The sequence below is a fragment of the Emydura macquarii genome, unplaced genomic scaffold, assembly GCF_026122565.2.
Source record: "Emydura macquarii macquarii isolate MOO-44397 ecotype Brisbane River unplaced genomic scaffold, CSIRO-AGI_Emac_v2 contig_3220, whole genome shotgun sequence".
NCBI lineage: Eukaryota > Metazoa > Chordata > Testudines > Chelidae > Emydura > Emydura macquarii.
The window spans coordinates 7,290,885-7,318,003 of NW_027133357.1; the positions used below are offsets into that span (position 1 = coordinate 7,290,885).

General features: G+C 41.5%; 2 protein-coding genes across 6 annotated transcripts in view; both read left to right on the forward strand.

Annotated features, from left to right (window-relative positions):
- The first annotated feature begins 41 nt into the window (after positions 1 to 41).
- Positions 42 to 21,140, forward strand: NFYA (nuclear transcription factor Y subunit alpha). 5 transcript variants are annotated; one of them, XM_067531626.1, is made up of 10 exons: positions 42 to 160; positions 4,413 to 4,534; positions 6,382 to 6,465; positions 8,846 to 8,992; positions 9,797 to 9,928; positions 10,806 to 10,911; positions 11,774 to 11,940; positions 13,237 to 13,410; positions 13,840 to 13,941; positions 18,373 to 21,140. In XM_067531626.1, the coding sequence occupies exons 2-10, from the start codon at positions 4,460 to 4,462 to the stop codon at positions 18,424 to 18,426; spliced, it is 1,041 nt and encodes a 346-aa protein (XP_067387727.1). In that variant the 5' UTR covers positions 42 to 160; positions 4,413 to 4,459; the 3' UTR covers positions 18,427 to 21,140. The 5 variants fall into 5 exon arrangements, with proteins under 5 accessions (XP_067387727.1, XP_067387729.1, XP_067387730.1 ...); XM_067531628.1 differs by having other exon boundaries at positions 11,792 to 11,940; XM_067531627.1 differs by lacking the exon at positions 42 to 160 and adding an exon at positions 928 to 995.
- A 1,369-nt stretch (positions 21,141 to 22,509) lies between these two features.
- The window catches only part of LOC137142203 (adenylate cyclase type 10-like), a 28,038-nt gene continuing 23,428 nt past the window's right edge, over positions 22,510 to 27,119 (forward strand). The window contains exons 1-8 of the mRNA XM_067531440.1: positions 22,510 to 22,628; positions 23,459 to 23,563; positions 24,872 to 24,910; positions 25,124 to 25,267; positions 25,356 to 25,561; positions 26,488 to 26,578; positions 26,698 to 26,786; positions 26,921 to 27,112. Of these exons, the coding sequence (XP_067387541.1) occupies positions 22,586 to 22,628; positions 23,459 to 23,563; positions 24,872 to 24,910; positions 25,124 to 25,267; positions 25,356 to 25,561; positions 26,488 to 26,578; positions 26,698 to 26,786; positions 26,921 to 27,112 (909 nt within the window). The 5' untranslated portion in view covers positions 22,510 to 22,585. The remainder of the gene's footprint in view (positions 22,629 to 23,458; positions 23,564 to 24,871; positions 24,911 to 25,123; positions 25,268 to 25,355; positions 25,562 to 26,487; positions 26,579 to 26,697; positions 26,787 to 26,920; positions 27,113 to 27,119) is intronic.

Below are 27,119 nucleotides of genomic sequence, written 5' to 3' on the forward strand. Positions count from 1 at the left end.
CGGGCGGAACCAGTCGGCGCATGCGCCCCAAGTCCCGTCCTCTCTTTGTTCAGGGTTGGACGCCATTTTGCGCGGCGGCTGAGTGGAGGCGCTGATTGGGTTTCGGGGGCCGGTGGCGGAGCCAATCAGAGCGGCACCCGAACCGGGGGAGCGAGGCACGGTGAGTGCGAGCAGCCAATATGGAGCCCCCGAGCGCCGGCCCCAGCGCCGGGATTGGCGGGGCCGAGTGACCAGTCAGGAGGCCGCTCGCAGGGCCGGCTGGCCGGCCACAAGGGGAGCGGAGGGACGGGGTTCGGCTGCTGCCGCTGCGCCTGGGGCCGGCGCGCCGCGTGCGGACAGGCCTGGCACGGGGCGGAGAGGCCGCCGCTCGGAGGGCTGCGGGAGGGAGGGAGCAGGGCCTAGGGTCGGCCGCCGGAGTCTGGGGCTGCGGCCCCGGCCGGGGGGAGAGGGACGCGAGGCCGCTCCGCCCTGTGCAAGGGCCCGGCTCCGGGGCCCTTCGCCGAGTGGGGGCCCCGTGCCCCCCGGGGAGCTACGGTGCGGCAACAAGGGGCCGCCGTGAGGGGAGTCGCCGCACTGCGCGGGCTCCGCCCTCGGCGAGCCTCAGGCGGGGGCAGGGCCCGGGCGAGTCCCCCGCTGGCTTCCCCGGCAGATGGGTCTCGGGGAGCGAGCGGGTCCGGGCCCGCCCCGTCCTCCCGCTTCGCAGACCAGCTGCCTGCGTGTGGTCCGGGGGACGGACAGCTACTGATGAGCAGCGCAGCCCGCGCCTCCCTGAGGAGTGGGGGTAGTGCGGGGGGGACTGGGGAGCGATCAGGTTCCACCCCTTCCCCCCACGGAGAGCAGCTGTGCCCAGCATGAGGGGCACGATCCTGTCTGCGCCCCCCCGCCCCAAGGGGGTAGGCCCCTGTATAACCTTCCCCGACTGCACCCCACTGTACAGAGCGGCCCGACCCACGTGCCCCCGCCCTGAGGAAAGCAGCTGTGCGGCTAAACCTCCGGTGAGCAGTTTAGTGTCTCAGACAGTTCCCCTCTTCCCCATGGAGAGGCTGCTGCAGGTCATTTCCTTCCGTTAATCTGCCACAGCGCTGTGCACTCTGTCGGTAAGGAAGTCCTGCTGTCGGCAGCTCGCTCAATGAAAAGCCCATTCTAGACAAATGGCACATAATGCTCAGCTGGACTGAAAAAATCTCTGAGTGCCTGCAGGGAATTGCAAGTTCCATATGAGGTTAATAATGAAAACTGGTCCCTTCCTCTCAGTTACTGCTGAATAACACAAGATGTGGATGACTCTCCTATTTGATCAGTTATTTTTGGCTAAATTTTTTCTTTGACTTCACATAGGCAGTTGACTTTCACTGATATACTTTGGGGGAGTGTGGCTGTGATTAATCGTGGGTTCTTATTGAAGTACAGGGTGAGGTTATAACTGCTTTCATTTCTATACTGAAACCAGCTTGACACTAGAAACTTGCTGATATGGTAATGTCGTTTAGGGGTGTGGCTTTCTTATTTTTTAAAGCAACATTTTTATGCAGGCAAAATCCCAGTGTAGCTGAAGATATACTGGCAAAAAGTTTTTTTGGCAATATATCTTATTTCATTCGGGAAACTGGTATATGAACTGTACTAGCAAAAGCACGTTTTTGCCAGCATAAACTTCATCTCTACACTGCGTGGATATGCTGATGTAACTATACCAACAAGCTATTTGTAGTGTAGACAAGATTTTAGTCTCAAGATGTAGACTTTTGACCAGTCAGACTTAAAGGAGGAACCATGCAGCATAATACAGAATCATTCATTTTAAAAACTTACTTCTGGGTGTGAGAAAATTCTCTACGTGCCTTCTTATTAGGCAACAGAATTTTAAATTATTGTCTTTGGACAAATAAGCTTTATTTAAAAACAAAATAGAAATCCTTTTGCTCCCTGCTGCTTTCCCATACTCCTCTGTAGATCTGGTGTTCCCACCAAGGATAGGGTCATGAACCTGCATGTCCAAAACTTCATTTTCTTCTCTTACCCTGACCCCCGAAAAAGCTGGACTGAGATGAAATTTCCCAGGACTTCAGGTATAGAAGGACGGGGCTGGCATTTGGGTCCTAGGAAGAGTATTCATGATTAATAGGTCTCTGCTTAAAGGTTGTTTGTAGAGTAGGGGGAACCAGGGAGCTTCTGGCTAGTATATGCTTGGCTTACATGCTGTATAACTGGCACCCTGCACTTGCTGCTGAAATGCCATCTCGAAGGATAGAATGTGGGAGCTGTTTCATGTGATACTACACAAGCATTTAGGACAGAAATGAAAACTACTGTATGCATTTGAAACTAAAGTGAAAACTTTTGGTAGGCAGCTAGAAATTTATTTTAGCATCAGCATTAATTATTAATTATATTCTTGCAAAATGGGATGGGAATCTTTCCTGGCCATGTAACCAGGATTTCAGCCTTACATTTTAAGCAGTAGATAGGTCTTCTAAACTGACTCTGAAGACAGAGTGCCCCTGGCTATGTTGCCACCACCCCTTCCGGCAATATCCTGGGTTTTCCTTAGTTTCCTATCAAAGATACCGATCAAGTCTGTCCCTGCTTTGTTCATGTTATCAGAAAAGCACACAACTTGAGGAGGTATGACTTAGATCTTCCTTTTAAAGAGTTCAGCTATATATCCACTGGGCTTTCTAAAATGCAACCATATTTATGTCTGGTTTTGAAATCTGTGCCCAAATTCTCTTTTACTCTACTGGGCAATGAAAAACATTACTGACCTGAAGAAGAGCTCTGAGTAGCTTGAAAGCTTGTCTCTTTCACCAACAGAAGTTGGTCCCATAAAAGATACTGCCTCATCCACCTTGTCTCTGAATGGGCCAGAGACAGATAAAGTTACAATTGCAGCAAAATGTATCTATGCTTCATGTGCTATGCTTCATGTTTTTGCTTTGGTCGCAGGGGCTAGTGTTTTTTCTTCTTAATTCCAAACAAAGCTTTTGGCAGAGGGAATGAGCAAGTTGTTACTGCATTTAGACGATGTCTGCTGCATACTGTGCATTGTTTCTTTGTTGGCTTGATGCATTTTGCTTATATTCATTTGACTGAGCTAACTACATCTTTGGCTAATACAAAAGAAAACTGCAGTGTAATCTAAAATACATGAAGTAATCAATCTATTTAGAAGAGTAAATCAGTGAAAAACCTTTATGCAATGGTCTTTATGATAAATGCAAAATAACGTGTTAGGTTACAAAGATGAACTTAAAGGCCAGTAAGTACAAAGGTTTAAGTCTTCATTGCAATGTTAACTGCCCCACCTTACACATGTTGTATACCATGTTGTGGTCCCAGGATGTTAGAGCGAGAAGGTGTGTGAAGTAGTATCTTTTAGTGGACCAACTTGTGTCTGGTGAAAGAGCCAAGATTTTGAGCGTACATAGATCCCAGATCTGAAGAAGAGCTCTGTATAGCTCAAAAGCTTGTCTCTTTCTCACCAACACAAGTTGGTCCAGTAAAAGATACTACCGCACCTATCTTGCCTCCCACATTGCACAGCCAGTTGATTTAGTCGCAACACTTACTGACTTCCTGTGTAGATCTTATCAAATCTAATTTCTTCATTTTTCTTTTTTGAAGTTGATGAAGTTTAGACCAGCTTTTAACTTGGATAGCAATGACTATCAGTGGTAGATTAGAACAAATGCTTCATTACAAGTGGAGGTCAGAATTCCTCATTTGCTAATCAACTAGGAAAGGAAGAAATGGAGATGAGGCTAAAGAGAGCTGTGGAACGAATGGTTTTATTTCAGCGTTTTCTCCCCTGTGCATTGGAGTGAGGGAACAGGAAAAGGAGACAGATGGGAGAAGCTGTCTGTTTTCATGTTGAAAAGAAGCAGGAGGAGAAATGGAGAAAACTGTTTATTCCTGTGAGCACAGGTGGTGGAATATAATTCATTCCCTCTTGTTACATCATCTTCTAACTGAAAATATGTGAAATTCTTGAGATGTAGCTTGGTGTTCTGGTGATGTTTACAGTGAGCTCCTTAGCACTACAATATTTTAATTACTAATTATTGTTAGTGCATATTATGGTAGTGTATAGATGACCCAAATGAGATCAGGACCCCCTTATGAGAAGTACTATACACATAGTAAGATACAGCTTCTGACCAAGAGTTTACAATCATTGGATGATGATGCCTCTTTTTACACATGAGTTTTAGATCACATTAAAATATGTGATCTCTCACTACAAATGAAAGTGATGATGCTTTCTTATCAGCAGGGTTAGTCCATGGTGTTCTTACTGTTAAGGTGTGTCATCTAAATGTCAGTAGATGACTTGTTTTCCAGCTACTGTAAACTGATGCTAATCTTGAGCCATTGGGGCAGTAATGATGCATTTTTTTTACTTGTCTTGCCAGGTATCCAGACTGAGGTGCATTGGGCACAAGATCGGAACTGAGGCACTATGGAGCAGTACACAACAAACAGCAACAGTTCCACAGAACAGATTGTTGTGCAAGCTGGACAGATTCAGCAACAGGTATGGGAAAATTATCTTAGAGAAGCAGGAGGGCCTGATATTTGGTTACAATGCATGTCATGCTCTCTACAGTTCAACTGGGCCTTCAGGGTGCTGGGTGAGATTGACTGGATGCATAGCTGGTTGACTGTTTTATCTCTTGATCAGCAGTTTTATTTTGTCATTGGAGTCTGCTTAAATATAAGCATTTCTAATCTATATTCATTATATAAAATAGTAGAAACAACTGATACAACTTTGTAAAGTGAGTATTGCACTAATTACTTTACCTTTAAATTCAGACCTGAACAAAACTAGTAAATCTTTTCTGAAAATTTAGTTATTTTCTTAAATTAAACAAAATATAAATTTGAGCACTGATTGCTCACAAACAATTGTTTATATCTAAAGGTTGAAACTGGATTGGCTCAAACACATTTTGAGAATTTCTCCAGCTTTCCTTTAACAACCATGTTCACCTGAATCACTTTTCTGCTCCCACTGAAAGATTAGGGTAAATGCAGTATTGTGGTCTGTCATTTGCTGGACTGTTTTGGTCTGAATCATTCCTCTAAAAACTAACTTCTGGCTTGTGTACTATAATGTCCAGGCATGTAGAGTTGCTCTCATAAAAGTGTTAGATGTGCTTTTAGAATATTATCTTTATCCAGACTTGTATTGTGATGAATTTTCAACCTTGTCATGTGGATTAGCTGTACTGGTATCGCTTAATTTTGGTTCATCAAGCCTTGTTTGCTTTTGTTTGGGGTAGTGGGAGTGAGCTCTTTAGCTTGTTTCTGGTTTGCACGTAAGCGAGACAATATGAATCATACTTTTAATTTAAAGTAGCACTTTGTTGCTTGCTGTCAAGCAGTATAAATACCAGACATTTCAGGCCAGACTCTACTTCCACTATGGAAGTTGGCTTTGTCTTCAGTGGGAACAGGATTGAGCCCTTACAGAGATCATCACTAAGTTTTAAAAAAAAAATTGGGGAAAATTGAGATCTATGTAGCTGGTGCCGATAGATGGTCAAAGTCTGACATTTTTATTGACATTTTATAAATATAAAAATGTCATCTTTTTCCTGTAACACTTTAAGGGACCCCGCCAAGGGCGATAGGACCAAATCTTGACCTAGCTTTAATTTCTTGAATTGAATTTCAAAGTTAATGTAGTATTGCATATGTGGTGGTCACTTTGAAAAGGAATCCTTGAATGCTGTTTTAAACAAAACCTGAATGGTCCAGTCTTAGTCCAATTCTCTGTGAATGGGTGTCCATGTCTCGCAAACCACTACTGCAATTGGCACTGTTTAGTTTTGGAAATCTTTCCAAAGAGGTTAGAGATAGGATGGGATCATTAGAAACTAAGCTATTCTCTTGAGATTGCCCAACAAATTTAGCACGGAAGTATATTGGATGGGTATGTAAAACTTCCTTTGCTGCTGTCTGTGCTGTACTTGTTCTGTTAGACAAAGGAATTTGGAGCCATTTAATTGGGAGTTGGGGGTCTGACAGAACAACTGCACCTCTTTAATAACAAATCTGAGCAATTAAAGGGAAAACATGTAAGTAAACATGGGATAATTCTAACTATAATAAAGTAGAGACTTTAAATTCTGAAAAATACCTTGACAGTGTTGTCTTTGTTGTGTGTGGGATTGCTGAGTCCTGCCAGCAAGCATACATTGGGTTTGATGGTATTCCTTTCCTCAGATAACGTGAGCATGTTCAGCACTCCCTGTGTTCCAAGAGTAAGTCACATGTGAACTTTAAATTCTTCCTGTCCCATCAGTAAGGTTGTCTCTTGTCTTGAGCTCTGCATTTCTTTGTTAAGTTTCAAGCTATTCCTGTTCCTGTTCCCAGCAGCAGGGTGGTGTCACTGCTGTCCAGTTGCAGACAGAGGCCCAGGTGGCAACCGCCTCAGGCCAGCAAGTCCAGACCCTCCAGGTAGTGGTGATCTCTCTAATTGTGTCTATGTGAGCACTGCATGAACCTACCCATCGCGTCATCTCTAATGCTGTGTTTCTACCAGGGTTTGAAATAGGGACAGCATTAGTGACCGTTACATTGGCTTGTCGCAGCTGGGACGTGTGTTAATTGCAGTTTCGTGTCAATAAAAGGATTGCAACAGCTAGAGCTGTTTGTTAGATCTAAGATGCATGCAGCCAAACCCTGATCCACTCATGAAAACTCTCTGCTGGTGTGATTATGAAGATGAATTTTGGTGGAAATAGGAATGAAATGAGATGAAAATAACTGTCAGGCAAGAGATAAAACAAACCCCAGGACCTTTGGTATAGCTCAGACCTCTGATATCCAGTGCTGAGTGGGACTTTTTGTGACTTATCTCTGTGAAAAGAAGCCAAAGTGGGGTTGAAGAGAGACTTTTTTCTGTCTCTGACTAGAAACAAAAACTGAGAGTTTTATTGCTTATTGTGAGATAGAGATAATTGCTGATCACTTATTTCTACTGTGACAGCATAAGCAGATCCATAAATTGCATCTTAATTACTACCAAAATTCACTACCTGTTGGGAAGGGATGCAGGTTATTTCAAACCCTGATTTATGTTCATGTGAAATGTGTCACATCTTGCAAGCTTCATCTCATTAGTTTGTGTGACAGGCCTTTAAAGGGATGGTAGATGGTTCAAGATTGACACACCTTTCTCTACCCATTTCTGGGGCCTTTGGGGGGTGTGAATGTGTCTTCCTCTGTTCTTTGGAGAAACAAGTTCTGGACAGACAGAATGGTCCTGCCAGTTAATGAAGTATGTGCACTGGTTTCCAGCTGTGAGCTAAAATGTGAGAGGGTGAGCTGGTAGAATTGGCTTGCTTGGAGCTTGATTGTGTCAGAGTCCATTGTTGAAAAGTTTGCTTTTCATCTCTCCTTTCTTGCTTGCATTTTAAAAATACATTAACAAAAATCCTGGATTTATATTATTATTTTAGTTCAATTTAAGAATATCATGCTATTTACTTTTTGCTGGTTTGTGGCTGATGTATGCATGCTTGCATCTCTTTCCCTATATTGTAATGCATATTGTTTACTTCTCACTATTGCAAGTGACTTTTATATGGTGGGAAGAGTGGGTGGAAAAGACTGAGTAGTAGGACTGTGTGTGTGACTGCATATAAGCCACTAATGCATTTCAACATATAGAAAGTGGAGCCTTTTCCTTTAAGGAACCTTATTATTATAGATAAACTTCCATAATTTATGAAACTTTTTACTGATTGGTAATTTTTACAGATTGGTCTACTGCACTGTAATTAGTTGAAAGGTGGTGGTGCGGGGGAGGTGGGATGAGTGTGTCAAAATAGGAGAGAGATCTGGAGGTAGAAGTCAGAGGTTGATGGTCATTGGCTGTTGAAAGTCCTTGAAGTTTTCACGTTGACTGAAACTGGAGTTCAGTGTTTGCTTTGTTAGCGCATTTCGTGGAAGGAACAAAGATAAGTGCAGTCCATAAGTGTTGTCCGTTGCCCCCCACTCCAAGCTCAAGACACGAAGATGCAGCTTTTACTGAGCTCTTCATCTGGCATATTATTTTTGGGGAGATGGCTTTCTTGCTTGCTAGATAAACATAGCTAAATGGAGTTTTCCCTTGCCTTCCTTTCTCCCCCAGTCCTCTTCCCAAACAATATTTGTAAGGTGTCTCATGTCTGATCTAGAAACCTTCATCATTCCAAGACTTGTCAGTCCACATTTTCATACACTCTTCCTTTCTGAGCCATGCTTTGTGCTGTTACAAGCACAACTTCCCTTTATGGTCATAAGATGCTCCAAGAACATTACATGCCACATCCATCCAGAAATTAAGATGCTATGAGCATGTAATTGCTTGAAGAGTGAGTGTTGAGGCTGCTACAAACCCCACCTCTCAGGGAAGCATTGTATTAGAAGAGCCTTTACTCATCTGCATTGGGCTTCTTAATGAAATACAAAGACTTATTGTGGAGTGTGAGCTCTTTTTTGAAAGTTTCCAGTTTTCAGGCTGTATATGTTAGTGTATGGACAATTTAGCTGTATGTACTATATAAATATTGTGCATGCTTTATTGTATGTGGACTTTGTGGTTTTGATTAGACCATAGCAGAAAAGGAGAATTTACCAGTTTCAGCAACACAAGATGGAGACTCTTCGAAATTTTGTGTATTAGAAGTTATGCAAAAAAACAATTTAGAGACTTTTACTTAGTTTTCATGGCCCTTCCATTGAAATAGGTAAACATTTAGTTCTTGATATTTATTTACTAATTTCACGTGAGGTTTTTTTTATCATCTGACTTTCTTTCATTGTTTTGTTTATTGTTTCTTCTGTTCTGTAGGTCCAGGGTCAGCCATTGATGGTACAAGTAAGTGGAGGTCAGCTGATCACATCAACTGGCCAGCCAATCATGGTGCAGGCTGTGCCTGGGGGTCAGGGCCAGACCATCATGCAAGTCCCAGTTTCTGGAACACAAGGATTGCAGCAGGTCAGTATACTCTAATTCCATTAAACATAATAGTCAAGGAATGAGCCATGACTGATGGTTAGAGCATGAGGATTGAGTGTCTTGAGTCACAGAATTTTTGTCTGCATGGTGCCACTAACTTGCTGTGTTGATGGGCTTATTTAGTGACTAGTGAAATACTTCAGTATACTTGGCTGAAAGACACTGTATATTTGGAAAACACTTATTATCATTCCTTGGTGTAACATACACACTTTCTTCAAATATATAGGATTTACTGTAATTGGGATTTTCAGCAATAGCGGCTGACAGTATTCCAATTTATCCTACCTTGTTTATAGAGCGGTGCACCAAGGGGAGTGGAAAGTATTTCTTCTCTGGAGGATCAGAGTTTTAGCACTTCTGTAAATACCATGACACTTCTATGTGCTTGATAATTAGCACTTGTGATACTTCACAAATATCTAAATTAACCCTCACAGTCCCATTCCTCCTGTAATCTAGGTAAATATTTTCCCTAGTCTCATGCTCAAGACTATTTCTCTCTCTGATTATTCTTTATTTTATAAACACTGGAGGATGGGCATGGTGACACGAGCATGTATATTTGCTCCTTTCTGCATAGTCTTGTCCTCCTTTCATCAGTGATTACTATGTTATGGGGCATGAATACATAAAAACCATCTCCATTTTAAAATGGAAAAAGAGGAAACTTTTCCCTCTTGGCTGCTATATATTGCTCTTGGGAAGTGGATTTGATAATGCTGAGACCAAAAAGAGAAATATCAGGTTTAGTTAATGTTCCTTTCTGACTTTCTTCCACAGATTCAGTTGGTCCAGCCAGGTCAGATTCAGATTCAAGGTGGGCAGGCTGTGCAGGTACAGGGTCAGCAGGGCCAGACCCAGCAGATCATTATTCAGCAGCCACAGACTGCAGTTACTGCTGGCCAGACACAGGTAACTGCACCAGCACACAAGGGATTTTCCTGAGAGAAACAGGAAGATAATGGCTTTCAAAATACTACGGGTTTAAGTAATACAGTAAGGGAGAAAATGTTAAGAGATTAGTCTCCAGAACCATCTGATATTAAAATAAATAACTTTGTAACTCATTACTGTTTATGCTACTTTCTTTTTTGCATATCCTTTTGCTGGGACAGAATTAACTATATTTGTCACTTAGTTTTACCAGCTGATTCTTATTAGTACATTGTTTTGGGAGTCCCTCAATGGGGATGTTTAAAAGGAAGAATACTGTTGAATTTAATATCTTCCCCCTACCCTCCCCAAATTGTAAACAGTTAGTTAACTTTTGTGAACTTTTTTGTTTAGGAACACTTTTTTGTTTTTGTTTTTTTTTTAGTTACTTGACTATCCGTTTAACATGTTGACTATAAAATGTGAGAGATCTGGATCTTTTTTTTTTTTTTTTTAAATACACAAATAGTTTTAATATACTGGGAGTATGTAGAACTGTCGTTTTAAAATTCTGAGATGCCTCTCTTGAAGAACTTATGCAAAACTTGTATCTGTTACTATTATTATGCAATAATATTACAACAGGTTTTTTATGCATCTACCGATTTGGTCAGTTAATTTATTTCTCCATTTCTCTTCTTCCCTAGAACAAATTTAAATAAAAGTTTTGTATATATTTTAAGAATCTTTAATCTCTAGTTGATATTGGAGTGTAAATACGCAATTCTATTCTGATTATAAGTAATAAAACCAAAGGAGACTCATGTCCTCAGATTGAATATGGACATTAACAGGGATGGAAATCTTTTAAGTAATCAGCAGTTTGTAAATTTGAGACATTCTTTGGTCCATTTAGACCCAGCAGCAGATAGCAGTTCAAGGGCAGCAGGTGGCACAGACAGCAGAAGGCCAGACCATTGTCTATCAGCCTGTTAATGCTGATGGAACCATTCTTCAACAAGGTATGAACTTTGACATATAAAGGGTAGCACATTCCCTTAAGTTACAGTTGAAAATTTCCAGAGACGCACATACCATTTAATTTTTTCTTGGCTCCTTAGTGCTGAGAAAACACCATGAAGATTGGGAAAGCAAAAGTTTTTATTCTTCCTTCTGTGTCTGTCTTTATAGTTGGAATTGTATGTTTTTACTTCCCTTGACAGCAGCAAGGTTTTTTTCAGATGTGCCTTATGCTATTGGTAATAGAATGTGCTGTCACAGCTGTGAAACATAGAGTTTGAAATGTACAAATAAGTGCAGGAGATTTTTTTCACATTGATCATATAGATTGACATTTGTAGAGCTAACTTTGAAAATAGCTACATAGATCCTTTTTCCAGACCACAGTGAAACTGGTAAATGGATATTTTTTCCTCTGCAGGGCTGGTTACTAGGAACATGCAAATATAAATATGCCTGCAAATAGGACAAAAGCACTTTGGTGTGAAAACTGCAAAAGGGATTATGGAACAAAAATCAGTTCTCCACTTGGAGGTGGAATGTTTTAAATGAAATGTGACCTTGGGGTCCCTGGCAAATTGCCAGTCAAGAGTGCAAGCATTTACATTTCATTTTTGTGGTTTTGGAGAAATGGCCTCACGTCTGGGCCTGTGTATATGATAAATGAACACTTTGAAAAGTTGAGTGCATTTGTGAAATAAGGACAGATGATGAGATTTGGTTAGTAATTGCTTGTAATATTTTTTTGCCATCCTCTTGAATGTTATTCAAGAGTGAGTGTATGAAAATAGAAGTGGGACTAATTGTGTTCCCTTCATTCTTTCTGTGTGCGTGTTTTTTGTTTTGTGTTTTATTTTCTTAAAGTTACAGTCCCTGTTACAGGCATGATCACCATCCCAGCAGCCAGTTTGGCAGGAGCACAGATTGTCCAGGCAGGAGCCAACACCAATACAACTAGCAGCGGGCAAGGGACTGTAACTGTGACACTACCAGTTGCTGGAAATGTGGTCAATTCAGGGGGAATGGTTATGGTACGTACGGAATTTCCTAGTTCTTTTTCACTTACTTTCTCATTGTACAAGTTAAATCTTAATTTTTCTGTCTTTAAACTGCAGCTTGAAATTCATATTAGCTTCACCTAATATGGTCAGTCTTCTCGGAAATTGGTTGTAATTAGGTCTTCATGTTGGTTTAACATAGATTTAAAATTGGAGTAAATAATTGCTATGTTTAATCTGTGTGGCAGATTATTACATAGGCCATGCTTCCTATTCCCATAACTCTTTAAAAAACTGAACTACATAAATTATAATGTTTAATCCAGGAGCAGTCCTTGTCGTTTTGCTGGCCAGAGCAGAAGTCAGTTTCATTGCCCTCACCCACCCAAGTTGCTGATCAAAAACAACCTCACAAACCAAACAAAAAAACCACTTGCCAGCCAATCAGAATTTAGTGCCAAAAAAAAAAGGATGGGGGGGACCCTGGAAGTTGGCCACCCTGCTCCTCTGACTGTAGAACTAGTCCTGATTTAATCTCTGTGGGGAGTTTATTACATAGGTCATGCTTCCTCTCCTCCATAACTTTATTATTGAGTTCAAAGAAGTTAAAAATTTTAATATAAAGGAAGACTTTTATTAGAGATATTTACAGGTTTGAAGAGTTCGAACAACGAACTGTTGCTATTTTTCAGTATCCCACAGGTGTTTTTGTTCTTTTCTGGTAAATAAGAGTTTTGCTCTGCTCATGCTTTTATTACATTTGTGCTGAGATTCCCTCTTGGCTTGTGTTTTTCTGTTGAGCTCCATTAGATGGCAGCAGAAATTTTATGAATAGTATTTGTTTAATAATCACACAGAAATAGTTAGACAAATTGAACATGCACTAATAAAATATCAGTAGAAGAGATGCATATATAATACATTACATTGTACAGGAAAGTAACTTGCTTGGAGCACTATGCATGGTATAGCTTTTTTTGTTCTCGTTATTTAGGAATTTTAACAGGTTTTCAAATCATTGTTTTGTATCCAATATTTACATGACAATCAGTGCAACAGTCAATTTTTGTTTAGAGAAACATATATCTCTATTTACCTGTAGCTTTTTGTACAAACATATCAGAAACATTGGCAGTCTGTAACTGTTTGACAGTTTGTTGGTGTGCAATTAACGTTGACACTCCATTACTTTGGAGTAGACACATTGCTGTTCAGACAGTGCACCCTTTCAGTTCATTTTACATTAATATTTTGGACTGATCATATCGCTTTTTGTATGTAGCTTCTGCTGTGAACCATATGCAAATGAGTGTGTTCTCCTTTCAACAGATGGTACCAGGCGCTGGATCAGTGCCAGCTATTCAGAGGATTCCATTGCCTGGGGCAGAGATGCTTGAAGAGGAGCCCCTCTATGTAAACGCCAAGCAGTACCACCGAATCCTGAAAAGGAGGCAGGCCCGAGCCAAGCTGGAAGCTGAGGGGAAGATCCCCAAAGAGAGGAGGGTGAGGATATAACTCAAGGTTACTTTTTAGGCACAGCGTGGAAGGACATTGCAATATAAGGGTACAAAATACATTTTGGGTGACATGGAAAAAATTGGAATTGATCCTAATAGACTTCTTCCTGCCCTATCTCCTGTGAAACATACATATGCCTATCTCATTGGTGGGTATACCTTGTCACATTTTGTCTTTAATAGACCTCAGAGGCATTTCTGAGTGTGTTGCAATACTACTTACTTTCTTGGCTCTTAGTTGTTGAAAGTATATGTGGTTATATAGTAAACTGGTGCGTACACCGACTTTCCTCAAAGGCATTTTTTGTTTTTCATTAGAAGGAATTGGTTCTGAGTGTTCAGCTAGCTGCAGTAATAATACTGAGCTAGATAGTATTGAATTAGCTCCTGACTATTCTTTTTCTTATTGTTGCAGAAATACTTGCATGAGTCTCGACATCGTCATGCCATGGCTAGAAAACGGGGAGAAGGTGGGCGTTTTTTCTCACCAAAGGAAAAGGATAGCCCCCATATGCAGGTGAGCAAAACCTTTGATTCCAGTTGCTGTTTTCTGTATGGCTGAAATTTGCACACACCTTCCCACTAGCCCTAAGAAATACACTTTTAAGAGCTCTGATTTTTCTGTTGCTTTCCTGATCTTGTTGGTCTAGGCCCCTGGCCCTTGTCCTCATTCCTTAATCCATATTTCAGGGTTTATGTGGAAAGTCTCCTATCTCACCTTACTGTATAGAACAGGCTCTCAAATAACTAGGCCTTTTTAATCTTAATATAGTGTATATTCAACTTTGTTTTATAAGTGGAGAGACTTGGTAATAGCTGTATTTGTTTGCCTGTACAGAAAGGTGCAGTCAGCTGCTACTCTTTGCCTACTGCCCCAATATTGTAGTAAAAGGAGAAGGAAATTCAGTGAGCAGTCAGTGTGAAATTCAAAAGTGGGCATACTTGGATCTTGTATTTTTAAAAATACAGTTTTAATTTTTCACCCTATTTTAAATGAAGTGAAAGCTGCAGGGGGGGCTTTCAGAGAAGGGAATTTAATGGGATAGAAAACACAGTTGCCCTTTAGAGTGATGAGGTAGCAGTGTATCTTTAACCTAAGAGATCCATTCTCTCTAGGGATAAGATTGTTTTCTTTAGTCCATACCAACTCCTCCAAAGTAAAGGTTCCCAATCATAACTAATATATGATGGGCTTGAGATTTGAACTGTTAAAGAACAGATCTGGATTGTATGAACTTCCATCTAATTTATTACTATAGTATGGAAAGTATTGTTTAAATGTCCTAATTTTCTATGGTGTTTGGTACAGCATTCTTGTCACCTGTGAATGTATGCGTCTTCTTGCGTAGTGTCCCTAGCAAATGTGGGGGAAAATATTTGTAATAGAGAGAAGATACATTTTCAGGGGATGGAATCGGTAATTGTGTCAACATTTTAAACTTCAAGGGAAAAGGGATGTAGATGTTTCTCCTTGAGGGAGAGGAGAGAGACATGAGTTAAACTGTTATTCCTTAAGGAAGGAGAGCCTTATGTTATTTCTTTAAACCCAGGAACTAAAACTTAACTGGTTCCTCTGAATTAGAATGGCACATTCTAACACAGTGGTTTTCAACCTGTGGTACGCAGACCCCTGTGGGTCTGCAGACTGCCTAAGATTTCAAAGGGATCTGCACTTGCATTTGAAATTTTTTAGAGGTCCGCAAATGAAAAAAGGTTGAAAACAACTGTTCTTTGTGCATGCTTCGTTTGTGTTCAGTGGCTTTCTAAAGCTGTTTAAAGGTACAGCATCACTTGGCTTCTCTGAATATTGGTGATCTTGGCAGCTCTCACAGCTATCTAACTATGGCAATAAAAGATTGCCTGGCAAAGTTATTTTTGTGTTCTAAGATTACTTATCCTTTCTCAGTCACATGGACTTGCATTTACTACAAGAGTTGGACTCTGCAAGACTTTTCCAATCAAACAGCACAAGTCCTGTCTGCTTCTGACTTCTAAAGAATTTATAGAGATGATATGCTAGGGCCTGTCTACCATGCCTGTAGAATAGTTGCAAGAAATTAAGTCAAAATCTGGTACAAGCGTTGCAACTAAGTATCTGCTTTATCAGTATTTAGAGAGGAGGGTTATCCTCTCCCTGAAATGAAGGTTTCTTGAGAGTTTGTTTAATTACATGTCTCTTCACAACTAACCAGTACCTATAATCCATTTAATTTGAAGCAGTGATGAATATTCTGGAATTCTACGGTCTCTCGGATACAATTCCTACTACCTTCTCTGAAGTCCTTGGAAGCTCTTATGGCAGTTTTACTTATAAATTATTGAGATTAGAATAATTAACTCAATTGTTAGAAGTAGCTTTATTTGGTGGCTGGGTGCTCTCAGGGGATTTGTAATTGGTTTCTAGTTCTGTGGTTCAAATACAGGTCAGGATAGTAATGACTTCTCTGGGCAGCAGAGTTAAGGACAATAAGGAGGAGTTTTTTAAATACATTAGGAGCAAAGAATCGTAACAATATAGTGGCCTATTCTTAAATGGAAATGGTAGAATTATCAATAATAATGCAGAAGTGTTCAGTAAATACTTCTGTTCCGTATTTGGGGAAAAAATGGATGATGTAGTCTCATGGTGATAACACTCTTTCCACTCCACTGGTATCTCTGGATGTTAAATATAAGCTGCTCAAGTTAGACATTTTTAATCAGCAGGTCTAGATAACTTTGTATTCAGAAACATTAAAAGAGCTGGCTGAAGAGCTTGCTGGACTATTAAAGTTGATTTTCAATATGTCTTGTTGTACTGGGGAAGTTCCAGAAGATTGGAAGAAAGTTAAAGTTTTGCCAGTTTTTACAAAAAGTAAATAGGATGACTTAGTAATTACAGATCTGTCAGCCTGACATCGATCCCAGATAATATAATGGGCTGGCTGATGTGGAACTCGATTAATAAAGAATTAAAGTGAGGTTACATAGTGAATGCACATCAACACGGGTTTATGGAAAATAGATCCTGTCTAACTTAAAAAAAAAAAAAAAAAAAAAAAAAAGTGAGATTACAAGTTTGGTTGATAAAGGTAATTGTGTTCACATAATATACTTAAATTTCCATAAGGCATTTGACTTGGTAACACACGACATTTTGATTTAAAAAACTAAATGATATAAAATTAACATTGTGGGTGAGGTAATATCTTTTATTGGACCAACTTTTTTGGTAAGAGAGACAAGCTTTTGAGCTACACAAAGCTCTTTCAGGTCTGTCACCAACAGAAGTTGGTCCAAGAAAAAAAATCACATCACCCGCCTTGTCTTTCACTAATATCCTGGGACCAACACAGCTACAACAACTGCATACATAAAATTAACGTTACACATTCAGCTGGCTAACTGATAGGTCTCAAAATGGAATTGTAAATGGGGAATCGTCATCAAGCAGCTCTGTTTGCAGTAGGGTCCTGCAAGGATTAGTTCTTGGCCCTAGGCTGTTTATCTGATATAATAGATAAATAGTATAGATCCTATGCCATTTATCTGATATTAAAAAATAAATAAATCAATCACTAAAAGTTCCCAGATGAGAGACAGATAGCTTGGTAAACTGGGTGCAAGCAAACAATACATGTTTTAATGACTAACAGTAAACGTATACTTCATCTAGGAATAAAGAATGTGTAGGCCATACTTAAAGGATGAGGGACTCTATCTCGGGAAGCAGTGACTCTGAAAATGATGTGGGGTTTGTAGATAATCAGCTGATCACGAGATCCCAGTGTGAGCCAGTGTGATCCTGGGATGCATAAATGGTAATCTTGAGTAGGAGCAGAGAGGTTATTTTACCTTTGTATTTGGCACAGGTGTGACTGTTGCTGGACTACTATGTCCTGTTTTGGTGTCCACAATTCAAGAAGGATGTTGATAATCTGGAGAGGGTTCAGAAAAGAGCCACAAGACTGGCTAAAGGATTAGCATGCATCCGTACAGTGGTAGACTGAAAGAGCTCAACAAAACTTAACAAAGAGAAGGTTACGGGGTGACTCTATGAATATCTACATGGGAAACAAATTTTAATAATGGGCTCTTCAATCTAGCAGAGAAAGGTGTGATGCGATCCAATGGCTGGAAGTTGAAGCTGAACAAATTCAGACTGGAAATAAAGTGTACAGTTTTGACAGTAAAGGTGATTAATCATTTAAATGATTTACCAAAGACCATGGTAGACTCTCCATCACTGACTATTTTTAAATCAGGGTGTTTTTCTTAAAGATCTGCTCTAGGAATTATTTTGGGGAAGTTCTATGGCCTGTGTTATGCAGGAGGAGGTCAGACTAGAATGATCACACAATGGTCCCTTCTGCATTTTGTGACTTGGTTTATCTTCTGTTGGCTCTGCAGTGGATTGAGTTGATGAGACTCAGTCCAGTTGCCAGTAGACAAATGTACACAGACTTCCACTACAGTTAATGCAGTTTGTTGAGACTACCAGCAGAGATGCCAGAGTGTCCAATGACTGAATGATAGGGAGGCTAAACTGTACCTATCAAAGTGGTACTTTCAGGTTAGGTTTGAGGCACGTTCATGAGGAAGTGTTGCTGTTACTCATGAAGTACTCGCTCTGTGGGCAAACAAGATTTCAGCCTGCAGGGCTGCCAGTCCACCATCTTTCACCAGTATTAAAATTCACAGGTAAAAATCAAGTAGGTTAGTTTCTTAACCTGTAGGTTTTATGGACCAGTGCTTCAGCTGGTATAAACTGTCTTAGCACCATTGAAGTCAGTGAAACTATGTTGGATTGTACTAAGCTGAGTTTCTGGCTCAGTAAGTCTTTTTTTCCCCTCTTTTGGACAATGGGGCATGTTTTCCCTCAAGGATTGGCTGCTGGAGTAGAAGTACTTCGCTGTAAGGAAAATACTTCAGGGTCACAGTATTGTTTGTTTGTCTTCTGTATCTACAGGATCCAACTCAGGCAAATGAAGAAGCAATGACACAGATGATCAGAGTATCCTAACCACTGAAGGAAAAAGTAACTGAACAGGTTTTCTGTCCCTCTGCAAGAGTGTCCTATCCTACGAGTGTATCAAGCAAACCTTCCAATGGGACAATCACCTTATCTCAGCCTACCCTTTTCTATACAACAAAAACCGCTGTTCCAGTAAGTGGTTTGTTTGGGATTTTAACTGCAGTGGACTCAGCAAATAGAAATTGTAGGGATCTTCTTGGTATATCCATGTAATACAGCGCAGGCGTTTGAAAGTCTGACAGCTCATGCCTTTTACATTTCTTGAATTAGGTTGGCCAACTGTGACACAGTGATTTGCAATAACTCTGGCATGCTGAAGCAGGGCTAAAACCATTGAGAGCCATGGCCCTTCTGCAGAGAAGTAATCCAATCTGTAGCAACCAGAGCTGACAGGGTTACACCACAGTGCTTTGTTTTCCCAGTGGAGTTTTGTTGTTTATATCCACTCCTCAAAGCTTTGGACTTTATTTACTGACATCTGAACTGTTCACTCGTAGTTGCATTTGCCCTTCTGGAACTGTGTAACAGAACAGAAAGAGGGTCTCTGAGCTCCATCCTGTAAAAATAAGTAAACAACAAGCTCTTTTCTAGGAAAAGTTCAACCATCTTGTCAGGTTGCTATGAATATTTCAAGACCTTTACAAAAATTGAAATATTGAAGATCTGTTCCAAGGCGTAAGAGGGGAGTGGCTCAATACAGAGCTCAGAGTTAAGTAGGTGTGAATTTAGCAACCTTGGTGCTGGTGGCTTTGGTATGCATGTTGCTAGCGATGGATCCATAATTAGGAGAAATGCAGCTGCTGGGATAAAAATTATTTAAAATGTTTGAGACTCTCTCCTAAAAGAAGTTGAGTGTCTGTTTTACTCTGCCAGTGCAGTATTTGGTTACTCCAAAAGAGATGAAATCTGGAACCTCAGAATGGAGTGACTGTCTCCCAGTGTGGCTGTTTTTCAAGTGTGTTTTAAATTCCAAACGGTTATGTGCAGTGCTTTGACCTCATTCAGGGTGAAGGATGGCTCCATCACAACTGGAGCAGAGGACAGCTCAAGTTTGTGTATTCTGATCTATCTCAAAGACTATTGTTAAGGTTAAGATTTTGTCTCAATTATTTTTAGTAAAAGTCAAGGAGAGGTCACAGGTAATAAAAATTCACGGCAGCCGTAACCTCTCCCTAAGTTTACTAAAAACAATGAACAATGCCACTGAAATACCCCTTTCCTTTAGATAAAAGGATATTTAAACCTAAAACAGGTGGGGGAGGATCAAAGAGATAAACAGCAAAGGGAGAAACGATTTATTTCAGTTTGTCAGCAGTTAGCTGCAGGGAGAGACTGGCTGACTACGTGCCAAGAAAATGAGTTCTCAGGCCAGCCACCTAGGAAGGTTCCCAAATTTCAGCCAGTGAAAATACAGGAAAGGAATTGCTACTATTTGAGGGGGAGACATAGAACCCTAGTTTCAGTTCATGGCATGCAAATAAAGGAATAAATTATTTTTGTATTTTATCTTAGGTTGTATTTGTCACCTACACAAATATTCTGTTCCTGAATTTTGTTATTCAAAAAGTTAATTAACATTTTTGTCATGTCACCTATTTCAGGAAATATCTAATCCTTTCCTAGTGAAGGAACAGTAAATATTTTGCTTTGTTTGAATGAACACATTTTTGCAGCATCATTATTGTAAATAATTTTTAAGAGCATTTGTACATTTTGTCAGTCTGGATTACCAATGCACCCTAGGGGAGGTGGGGCATTGGCGGTGGGAGTAGTTTGATTCTAGATTAAGAGAGCCTCTCAGTCTTTCTACTTTAATTTTACAACCAATTTCTATCCCAGAGAACCTTCTCTGAAAATTGAGGGGTTAGGGGAATGGAGGTTGTTGGTCTGACATCTTGTATCTGAGTAATTACCCCCGGTGTTTGTTTTCTTTAAGACCTTATAAAACGCTTCACAAAACATTTAGAACTTCTTCCAGATAATCCCCTCAAACATAGGTTCTCAGAACCATAGTTGTAGAAGGTGTATAAAGAATGAAGTTGTGTTACATAGAAAGTTCTTGTAGTTAAGGTTTTTCTACAGTGGTGTGGAAGCCTGGATGTTAGTGTCATACCTTTTTGTTTTGGTTTTCCTTTATGCAGTGGCACATTTCTGAAGGCATTTGTTTGCTCAGTGAGATTGAAGATCTCAGCACCATGTTACAAAAAGATTCCAAGCTCTTTTTACAAATAACTTATAAAACTGGAGATGTTGCCAGATAAAAGCCTGTAGTAATTGGATGCGAGAACTCTAGCTTGTGTATTGACTAGATTTGGGTATAAACCCCAGTTTGGGAGTACAGTACAGCAGGACAGATCAGGATAAAAGAAATAATGATGGGTTTGAGGAGAACTTGACTCTGGGTCAATTGACCCCTAAAGCACTGGAGCCTTGCCTATCAAAATCAGTTTTATACAAGTGTAGAATGGGGTGTGGGAAACGATCCCCAAGTGATGCTAAATGGTTTCAAAGGCTTTTTGCATGTTAAAGTCAATTTCTTACTTTGTGAATGGGTGGGGGGCGGGGGGTATTGAAATTTGTGTAACGTAAGGCAAAGTTTGTAAATAGTTAAAAAGTTTATAATTTTTTTTATATGATGCATTTTTTCAAGTGTATTTTGTCTTTAATAGATGCAATTGTAAGTACTGTGTACACTATCCAGCTAATAAAAAATTTATAAACTCTGAGCTCCTGGCTTTTTCTTTCTTACCTCTTTAAACTTTTTCATTGAGAGGTTGCAGCGCAGTTGAGAAGACTTTTTATCCTTTCCTCTGCACCCTCACCCCTCAAAAAATGTTCTAGCTCTGTTAACAGCACCTATAAACAGATGGCCTTCCTATAAGGTGGTGTGCGAAATGGGTGAAGGCCAGATTGTACCCCAGGGGTCTGTGAGCAAGCAGGGGTGACGGCACCCTCATGTAGCCAGTCTACCTATAGCCTGGCCTGTGCCTATGGAGGATGGTTGGACTGTGTCTGTGGGGTCTTATTTGATTAATTGTGCTGTGCGGGGACACCTGGGGGATGAGGGAGAGGATTTGTGTGTGCTGAGAGCTTCCTGCAGGATGGGGCAGAACAAGAGGGAGCAGGAAACAGGACATTCCCTTATTCTTCCCTCTCTTGCCCCATACTCTAGTTCAATAAGGACCTTCAGCTGATGAGGGTGGTGCTGTGTAGAAGCACCTGATTGGGTGAGGGACTGTTCAAGCCATAACCGTTAAACTGCTACTTGCAACCGATAGGTCATGAGCTGGGGAAGCTGTGATTGGCTGAGGTTGGGGGTGTGGCCCTGCAATGGGGAGTTCTGATTGGTCCTGAGAGGGGGCCTGGCTTCACAGAGTGGAGTTCTGATTGGCTGAGGAAGGGGGGCTCATGTGCCCCTCCACCATTCAGTACTCACTTCAGAACTTTTTGAGTGCTTGAAGCTCCTTCTGTCACAAAGATGGCAGCTTTTGGGAGGGGGACTTTGGTGGGGAACACCCAGGATGGATCCCTTCAGAGAGGAGCTGGGGATATGGGGTCTTTGTCAGGTTCTTCTCACAGGGGGAAGATGAAGGAGTCCGCTGGGTCCCCTCAGAGGGGGGATGTGAACATGGGGCCAGCAGGGAAGCCCTCTCAGTGGGGAAAGATAAGCACATCAAGTGGGTCTTCTCAAATGGTGGTGAAGGTCACAGCAGCATCTGATGAGTCCTCTCAGACAGTGGGGGCATGGTGTGGTCCCCCTCAGAGAGGCGCAGGTGATGTGGAGGGCATGAGCTGTTCTCTGCAGGAAAGGAGGAAAATGGCTGGGCCGAGCAGATCCCTTCTGTGGGGAGAAGGGGACAGGGGAACCTTCCCCGGGTTCCCTCAAGGTGGGAAGGTGACATACGAATCCCTGCAGAGAGGGAAGGAGGAGTCAATGGCTGGGACCTCACAGCTGGTAGAGGTGGCATCATTTTCCTGTGGGCCCCCTCAGGAGGTGGGGAGGTTGGAGGGACTGAGTGAGTTCTCTCAGGAAATGGAGAAAAAGGAGGTGGAGGTGAGCTTCCCTACCAGGCAGGTGCAGGTGATTGCCCTTCTCCCAGACCTGCTAGTATACAGCAATCACTCCCTCCGGCAGAGGCTGCCCTCCATGGAGACCTTTAATGGAGTCTTGCTCTGTGTGGAGATTACAGGTGAGGAGCATGACTACCTGAGGCAAATTTCTGTCGGTGCTCTCTTAGTAGCTGGGGCAACCATTTTAGCTTATCAATTGGTCAGCAGTTGCCTTAAGGGTTTTCTGCAGTGGCATCCTTCTGTGCAAGGGGTACTTTACAGATTTTAAGGCTGGATCTTCCCTTTAAGTCTAATTTATCTGGGTTCTACCAGTGCTATGTGAGTGTCCTTGGAAAAGAACCCCTTTTGATTTCTATCCCTTCTGCCAGCTATGTGAGTGAACTTCCAGCCTTGATGGCTCCCTCCTTTTTTCACATTCCTGTTGACAAAGTGGTGCTTTGACCTTATAAAATTCTGGTGGAAAGTGGTCTCTGTTTTCTTCTGTTGAACCAGTCTGTCTACCCGTCCCTGACCCATATCCTGCTGCATCCTGAGGCAGCTTTGCTCCACCGAGCAGATGTCAAAGTTCCAATTTGTCCAACGTCGTGATCAGACATGAGTCTGATAATCTCAGTCTAGGACTTGCTGGATGTGAATCCTTCCACTTAGCATCCTCATAAAGTTCAGCACGAATAATGGAGCTCTTAGAAGAATCCCAAGACTTGCAACAGATGCATGCATGTCTCTAGAAAGCACCGTCAGTCACTTATTTCATAAGTACCAAACTCACCACAAACCCTGTATTATTCTTCTAATTGGTAATGGAAAGTGTGTTTGATTGTAATAGCTGAGACTTGCCACTATTTAACTTAATAGCCCTTCCCTAGTTGGGCATCTGCTATCCTTTGGTACAATACTGAAAGCTCCCTCAGGATGACAATTTGGCCTTCTGTCTTTGCTTGTGTCACAGGCTTCACTGCTCTCCTTCAAAAGCTATACACGCACAGTGACCTGAATTGTGGCACGGAACAGCTAACCCAGATGCTCAGTAATTACATAGAAGGGATAATGGAGCGTAAGTACTACTTCACCTATCGGTGGGGAGGTGAAGTATCTGTTCAGGGCTATATGAACCTGAGACTTGGAGATTGGTTTGGTTCTACCAAAATGCTGTTCTTTCCAAGACATCTGGTCCTTTGTTTTTGTGGTGGTCTTCCATTAGTATCTCCTAACTTTTCAGCGCCTCCTTTTATAGTCTTTGTATCTAATAAGCACATATGTGATTTAAAAACAACCTCACACAGCTATAACAAGAGGTCACACTCAAACATATTTCTGCTTAACAAGCAGTTAGGCTGTTATTTGCTAATAATTCTATACCATCTCTGTTAGCATTACTTTTTGCAAAGTTTTATGGGGGAGTTCTCTATCATAGCCATGATAAATGCTTAGGTTTTAGGCCTTCATATGCCAATAGTATTTACCTTCTTATGTTGGTGTTACTAGTGTCTTAGGGGAAACCAACTTTGAAATATGATGATTGTACCATTGCCATACAGAGAGTGGAAGTGATGTTTTTAACTCCTTAAACCAGGAAACTTTGCTGGGCCAGCCGATGTTTGTTCTTGGTCAAGCAGTATTGCTCTGCTATTGCTGTAGACGAATATATAAAGGAAAATGCAACCTCTACCCCCAAGGAGTTTGTAAACATTGTACCCTGCTGGCAGCCATTGCTGTGTTTTCTGAAAACTTGTTTCAAAAATAGCTTTATATTATTATAGTTAATCCCTGCTTTTTCTTCCCAGTAGTTATCTTATTGGAGAGCAAGTCAAATGTAGGCTTTTGTTCGCTGGAAAAACAGTGGCTCCAGTGGTGACATTTTCAAATGGGCACACACCCATGTATAAAAGAAATCATTCATTGATTGAAAGTGGAAAATCCTGGGGCTTGACCATTGTGTCCATTAGCTCTCCTGTCAAGAGCTTTAATTTGTGAGCTATTAGTCATAAAATGCTGGTCAAATTCCAATTAGAATAATTACTTTCTGTCTTCCTCTTTGGGGCGGGGTGTGCATCTATCTCCATGTTCATACAACACCCAGCACAATGAGGTTCCCAAGTCTCATCAGAGTGTCTCAGCACTATCAGAATACTAATATTAAATAATTTCCCCCAAAGGATCCCACGGGAGTGGTGTTTTCCATTTCCATCCCCCACTGTCATGTAATCTTCCAATGTGCTATAAAAGTTATATTCTATCTCAGCAATGCCAAAGTGGTTCTTGTGTAAATCTATGGATTGTAAAGTTCTTTGGGATGAAAGCAGCTATATAATGAACATGGCATTATATTCTGTCTCACTTACTCATTTTCTGTGTTCCTCAGATGTGCTTTGTTTCGGAGGTGATATCTTGAACTTCACAGGTACTTATTATGTTGTACTATGCCTTTGAAACACATCAGTGGCTATTGCAGTATTTTTGGCCTGATTCTCTTCCTCCTGGAGTAAAAAATGGCAAAACTCCCATTGACTTCAATGGTACAGGATTAGTCTGTTTATGGATCTCACCAGATGGAAATAACATACATGAAGATAGCCATTTCGTGCACCCCTCCATGCTGCTTTCTCTCCTGCAGGGGATTCATTGCTGGTGCTCTGGAAGGTAGAACGAAGCCAGCTGAGGGACATCATTACGCTAGCAGCAAAATGTAGCCTGGAGATGCAGGAGCAGTTTGGTCTTAGCTACGCTGAAGTGGGCCCAGAACTCCGACTGAAGATGGGTACAGATGCCTAATGGTAGAAATACATGATGGCCATGTGAGCCCCAAAGAAACGTACTCTCAACTAATCTGTTTCTCTTCCCTTCAGGGCTGTCTGCAGGCCACATTTCTCAGCTCGTTGTCGGTGATGAGATGTGTCAGTATTTGCTGGTGATTGGCCAGCAAGTGGATGATGTGAGGCTGGCACAAAGCCTGGCACAAGTCAGCGAAGTGATTCTATCGCCAAACTGCTGGGAGCTGTGTGACCGAGATATGTTAGAAGCAGAAATGCTGCAAGGCCAAAAAGCCATGAAGGTAGAAACCCTGTAGTGCATTTGCAATGACTCTTAAAAATGGGGTATGTGATATGGCCCTTTCCCCAAGCCCATCAACGTCAATAGAAGGAGCCACATTGAAGTCAATGGGCGTTGGATCAGTCCCTTAATCAACATATATTAGACTTGCTTGTGTTCATATGGTTCCCTTTCCTTTGTTAGCTAGTGAGGCTCTTTCTTGAGCTCAGTCGGCGAGGGCCTGTGCTTTTGTAGCCAAAGATTGTGAGTTCTGTTCCCCTATGCTATGCTGAGCATATGCTAAATTGCTACAGGGTACCTTCCCTCTGAGGGAATCTTGAGGGCAGCAAACATAACACTCCCAAGAAGCAACTGTTTTATTTTTATGGCTGGCAGTTCTCCCAATTTCTGATCCAGTAGATGGTCACCAACTGGTCAATAGACGGTGTCATTCTAGAGCAGTGGTTCTTAACCTTTCCAAACTACTGTACCCCTGAAGCCTGAGTCCCACCCCCACGGGGCTGAGGCATGTAACTTAGTTTCATGGCGCCCCTGTGGCTCCAGGCAATTGCCTTTCTTGCCACCCCCAATACCAGCTCTGCACTTGCGACCCCTCTAAAACCCCAGGTTAAGAAACACTGTTCTAGAGCCTTTTGGCTTGATTTTCAGAAGTGCTGAGCACCCCCAACTCCTAGGAAAGTCAGTGGGAGTGGCAGGTGCTCAGCCCCTTTGCAAACCAAGAGCCTTTAACTTCTGGCTCAAGTGGGTTGAATGTAGCAAGGAAGGTGGAAATAATGGGAATGATGAAGTTCATTTGGGGAATGATTTAGACACGATGACCATGGTGAAGGATGTGATCTGGTGTATTCCAGCTTCTGTTGATGTATTTTTTTACGAAGCAGACTTGGGGGAAATGACAAACTGTCTATCATTTTTCTTTTTACTCAGCTGAGATACCTAAAGATCTTCCATCCATCTGACTTTGATGAACACTTTGAAAAGTGCATAGACCATTTACAGCACTATCCAAACGATGAAGGTGAGGTCCTTTTATTCAGCATCTGAGCCAACAAAAATGCAGGATCCCTGGAATAGTGAGAGGCCTTTTTTTTTTTCTTTGCCTCTCGATAACTTAAACCATATTAATTCCTTTCCTAGTCCTGCTGAGAAATGCTGTGGCACTGGCTTCCAATCATGAACTTGAGCTGGCCTTACGGAGGTTTGTCTTGGGAAATGTTCTGAAGAAGGTAAGATGTCAATGTTTCTGTTCTGATACGTGCTGTTCCTCCATAGTGAAGCTCCAGCCCAGGCAATGAAGAGAGTAAATCCCAGGCACATGAAGGACCTGAGTCTTCCCCTCCCCACCTTCCTTATCTTCCAGATCAATGACAATCAGCCACTGGAGTTTGTATCTGAGCTTCGACTGGTAACCGTTGTCTTTGTCAATCTGCAATTTAACGAGAGCACAAAAATGACAGAGCTGTGCACATCGGTCCAGGATGCCACTGTAAGCATCTCTGGTCTCCTGGAGGGCTGGAGAGGCAAAATTATCAAAATCTCCACATTTGGCAAAGTGAGTA

What these genes read in the sequence shown, in the direction of transcription:
- NFYA (XM_067531626.1), top strand. Translation starts at nt 4,460, where the DNA reads ATGGAGCAGTACACAACAAACAGCAACAGTTCCACAGAACAGATTGTT. An exon ending in AGCAAGTCCAGACCCTCCAG is followed by an intron (nt 6,466 to 8,845) that starts GTAGTGGTGATC and finishes TCTGTTCTGTAG; the next exon opens with GTCCAGGGTCAGCCATTGAT. An exon ending in ATTCAGGGGGAATGGTTATG is followed by an intron (nt 11,941 to 13,236) that starts GTACGTACGGAA and finishes TCCTTTCAACAG; the next exon opens with ATGGTACCAGGCGCTGGATC.